The 5,000-nt window shown below is 49.9% G+C and overlaps 1 protein-coding gene across 4 annotated transcripts in view; it reads right to left on the reverse strand.

Moving 5' to 3' along the window:
* The window catches only part of LOC138971548 (sushi, von Willebrand factor type A, EGF and pentraxin domain-containing protein 1-like), a 91,945-nt gene that overhangs the window by 77,782 nt on the left and 9,163 nt on the right, over window positions 1-5,000 (reverse strand). For all 4 annotated transcript variants that reach the window (XR_011457290.1, XR_011457289.1, XR_011457288.1 and 1 more), the window contains exon 4: window positions 459-627. Coding sequence is in view for 1 of the 4 variants with exons in the window: in XM_070344298.1 (XP_070200399.1) it covers window positions 459-627 (169 nt within the window). In the remaining 3 variants the exon portion in view is untranslated. The remainder of the gene's footprint in view (window positions 1-458; window positions 628-5,000) is intronic.

Genomic DNA, 5,000 nt, shown 5'->3' on the forward strand with positions numbered 1-5,000 from the left:
TGTGTGTATGTGTGTGTGTGTGTGTGTGTACGTGTGTGTGTGTGTGTGTGTGTGTATGTGTTTTATGCGTGCGTGTGTACGTGTGTATGTATGTGTGTGTGTGTGTGTGTGTGTGTGTGTGTGTGTGTGTGTGTGTGTGTGTGTGTGTGTGTACGTTTGTGTGTGTATGTATGTGTGCGTGTGTGTGTGTGTGTGTGTGTGTACGTTTGTGTGTGTTTGTACGTGCGCGCATGTGTGTGGGTGGGAGGGTGTGTGTGGGTGTTTGTACGTGCGCGCATGTGTGTGTGGATGGGTGGGTGGGTGGGTGGGTGTTTCAGTGTGCGTGCGCGCATGTGTTTGGGTGGGTGTTTGTTCGTGCGCGCATGTGTGTGTGTAAGGTTGTTGTTGTTGTTGTTGTTGTTGTTGTCGTTGTCGTTGTCATTATTTTCATTGTTATTATTATTATTATTATTACATACACCACTTTCCGGTTCCCATCGTTGCGACTCCTTGCAGTGGGTTCGGTCCAACTGACAACTGTGGCCAAGGTCCCGGGATCAGGCAGTTTGGTAACGTCTCCGGGACATCCCGCGAAGTCTGGCTGATATTTCGGTGGTGGTGGTGGTGGCGGCGGCCGACGACTGCTGCCTAACAGGCACACAACAACAAGTAAAACGGTGAATACTTATGTCAATGATATTCTTTTGCTCTTTTTACATGCATTCAATATTTGTGTTGGACTAGAGGGAGAGTGTGTGTGTACATGTGTGTGTTTGTATGTGTGTGTGTGTGTGTGTGTGTGTGTTGGGGTGTGTGTGTGTGTGTGTGTGTATGTGTGTGTGTGTTAGGGGTGTTGTGTGTGTGTGTGTATGTGTGTGCGTGTGTGTGTGTGCGTGTGTGTGTGTATGTGTATGTGTGTGTGTGTGTGTGTGTATATGTGTGTGTGTGTGTGCCCGAGTGCGCTTTAAAAAAACGTTTTTCTGTTCAATCAAAATGTTAATTAAACTGACAAAAACAGAGAGTTTTAATCTTTCAAGCTGAAATGCAATCCTTTAGTCCGGACCGGGTCAAATGTGTTCAACCAAAATGTAATCAGTTTGATTGACACATACTGACATATATACAAATGCACGTGAACACGAGCGCACGCACGCACGCCAGCAAACAAACAAGCAATTAGCACGCACATGCACACACACACACACACGTGCGCGCGCGCGCACTCACACACTGTTAGGAAACGCTACCGTTGCTGAGCTTTGGTTCAGTTTTGTGTGTTGCATGTAGTTGACTTATTTGTACTTTGTGGGAAAGTACCGATATTATATTTTGTAAACACAATATTTATGCTTGGACGAGAATGCAGGTGAACTTTCTAGTCCTGTCAAAACAAGTTGTTTACCATGCTGTTTTAGTCGTGAGTTCGTGGCGTTCGTTCGGATTAAGTGTGTCGGCGCTTTTGATGTACGTCAGAGAGAATGTCGCTAGTTTAGTCCATGCACGGCTCGTATAATGTAGTTGTATCGTGTTCGGTCTGGAATATTCTCGAGATTGAGTATTTACTATATATGCCAGCGCGATTTGAATGTTAAAAAAAGCTTCTATTTGAGTTCTGCTACGTTGTGCAGTTGTATGTATTGAATGCTGAATAAATCCTCGAACTCAATTTGACGAGTTGTTTTCTGCTGCTGCGAAGACGGGCGACGTAGAATAAAAGAACACAACTATACGACGTTTGAGAACTTGTGGCAATCTCAAGTGTCGTGTAACAATTGGGGGCCAAGCCGGGATCTACGTTTAACGCCAAGGGTTTTCCAGCAACAAGGACCAGTGTCAAGACAGTCACAGGAGGTAGCCATCAATCGGGTGTATCCTGAGGGATCAGTATTGAGACTACGGAACCGTGGATTCGGTGTGACTGGTGAAGAGTTTGGTAATCGCCGCAGCTCGGTACGGTGAGCGACGCCGGAGTGTATCGGGATTACAGAGGTTAGCTGCCGTTTGGACGAGACGGACTTCGTCGCGGAGCTAGTGCATTAATACTACGAAATACGACTGGGGTACGTCGTGTACGTATCGTGAGCAGAGTGCGCCGTCACGTTAGACGAGGAGGGTGGCAGCCTGCGTCTACGAAGGTGACCAGCGACGAGAGAAGCATCGGAGGTGCAGTAGAGACTGTGTTCTTTTAGAAGACTACATTCGTCTACGTTCGGGGCTGTGAAATAATACAGACGAACGCACCGGAAAAGACCAGAATGGCTGAGTTCTGGGCAAAAGGAGTTGAACTGGGACTGAAAGGCAAGCAGCTGACGGAGTTCGTCGAGTCCCAGACACGACTGCAACGCAGCGTGAAGAAAGACAAGCGCAGCGTGAAGAAAGACAAGCGCAGCGTGAGCGTGAAGAAAGACAAGCGCAGCGTGAGCGAGAAGAAAAAGAAAGACAAGCGCAGCGTGAGCGTGAAGAAAGAGAAGCACAGCGTGAAGAAAGGCAAATGGAGCTGAAACGTGTAGAGCTCCAGATAGAAATGGAGACGAAGCGCTTAGAGCTTCAGACAGAAATGGTGCGTGTTCAAAATGAGCACGCGGCACCACGCCAAAGAGATAACCAGCAGCAAATGCTACACAGGGCACCGAAACTTCCAGCATTCGCTGACGGGAAGGACCAGATCGACTGCTACCTTGCAAGATTCGAGAGGTTTGCTGAGAGTGCTAGATGGCAGCGCGACGACTGGGCGATTCAACTCAGCGCACATTTGACTGGGGCAGCACTTGAGGTCTACACTAGACTCTCAAACGATGACGCCAGAGACTATGATGTACTGAAGGAAGCTCTGTTGCGTTGCTACAACTTCACTGAAAGGGGCTACCGTCAACGCTTCCGCGAATGCCAGCCATTGTCTGGAGAGACACCGAGCCAGTTTGTGGAGCGCCTGTCGTCATACCTGCAGAAGTGGGTGGAGTTATCAGGTGAAGAGCAGTCATACGAGAGTCTGCGGGACTTGATCGTGAAGGAGCAGTTCCTTAATGCCTGCCCGAAGGACCTGGCGACCCGCTTGGAAGAGCAAAAACTGCGGGGTTTGAAGGACATTACTGATGCTGCTGAGCGTTATCTCATTGCTCATGGAAGGACCCTGGGGACGTCAAAGTCATCGAAACCTTTCCAGAAGAGCGGGAACCAGGGAAACCAACCTGCCAAGGGACAAACTGAGTCCGCACCATCATCCAATGAAGGGCAGAACATAACGTGTTTCCATTGCAATGCCAAGGGTCACCGAGTCGCCAACTGTCCCCAAAAGAAAAATAACGGACATGTCAATGACAAAGCGCCAGAACATCGACGGAGATATTACGACAACAAGAGGCAAACGAGTGGCTCGAACCAACAAGTATGTGCGAGCAGCGTCATACTCCCAAGGGCTGCCGAGCAAGTGGATACACCATCGGACGTGGAAGAATGTATATCTGATGGCCAGCTTCTACTCGCCAATGGCAGGTCAATCTCTGTCGTCGCCAGCGCAGCTGTGTCAGTGTCGAACATGCCCGTGTCGAAGGGATTTGTTGAGAAGCAGGAAGTGACTGTTCTCAGAGATTCGGGCTGCAATGGAGTCATTGTCAAAGAGGATCTGGTGCCAACAGAGAAGTTCACTGGTGACTTCAAGTGGACGCTCATGGCTGACAGCAAATGCGTGAAGGCACCAGTGGTAAAAATCCAGATCGATACTCCATACTTCACCGGAGAAGTTGAGGCCGTCTGCCTGAAGAAGCCCTTGTACGATCTATTAATTGGTAACATTGGGGGTGCGAGACGTCCTGATGACCCTGATTTCGAATGGAGAATGGGCTCAGCTCAGCCTGCTGCTGAGGAGGAAGACCCACTGCCATTCGCGAATGAAGATATCAGCGAACTGTTACGAGATGACAGAGCAACTGTGCATCGCCGCGACCAGCCGCAGGTTGTAAGCGCTGTGACGACCAGAGCCCAGGCGAAGAAGGACAAAACAACTACGCCACTCAGGGTCACCAACAGTTCTGCAACTGCTGTCGTGGACAGGGATCGGCTGATTCAGCTACAGGAAGCTGATTTGACCTTGACAAAGTACAGGAGTCGTCCTGTCAAGGAGATGACTAAGGGCGAAGGCACTGTGCACTTTGAAGTAAAGGCCAAGATCCTGTACAGAGTGTTCCAGCACCCGAGAGTCAACGGTGGGAAGCCATTACGTCAAGTTCTGGTGCCTCAACCACTTAGGCGCCAGGTGATGGAGGTGGCCCACGACTCTATTATGGGAGGTCACCTGGGTGTCAAGAAGACATCGGACAGAATCCAGGCTGCGTTTTACTGGCCAGGACTGCATGCAGATGTGACTCGATTCTGCCGATCGTGCGATATTTGCCAGAAAACCATACCTCGAGGAAGGGTCCCGAAAGTGCCGTTGCAGAAGATGCCTTTGATCGACCGACCTTTCAAGAGGGTGGCCATTGACCTCATCGGCGAGATAAAACCGCCAAGTGAAGAGGGTCATCGTTGGGTACTGACCCTGGTAGACTATGCAACCAGGTACCCAGAAGCCGTGCCTCTGAAGAAAATTGACACCGAGACTGTTGCCGAGGCACTTGTGGACATTTTCAGCAGAATTGGGGTTCCTGAAGAGATCCTCACAGACCTGGGGACACAGTTTGTCTCTGAATGCATGGAAGAGGTCAACAGGCTGCTGAGCATTCGTCACTTGACTACGACACCTTATCACCCGATGTGCAATTGGCTGGTCGAAAAATTCAATGCGACGCTGAAGTCCACGCTGAAGAAACTATGCAGTGAGCAGCCAAGGCAGTGGCATCGCTACATCAACGCCTTGCTATTTGCATACAGGGAGGTGCCACAAGAGTCCACTGGATTCTCCCCGTTCGAGCTGATGTACGGGCGGACCGTGAGAGGCCCGATGCAGATACTAAAGGAATTGTGGACGAAAGATGTGGACACACCTGAAGTGAAGAACAGTTACCAGTACGTGTTCGAGTTGCGAG

The sequence above is a fragment of the Littorina saxatilis genome, linkage group LG7, assembly GCF_037325665.1.
Source record: "Littorina saxatilis isolate snail1 linkage group LG7, US_GU_Lsax_2.0, whole genome shotgun sequence".
Lineage (NCBI taxonomy): Eukaryota > Metazoa > Mollusca > Gastropoda > Littorinimorpha > Littorinidae > Littorina > Littorina saxatilis.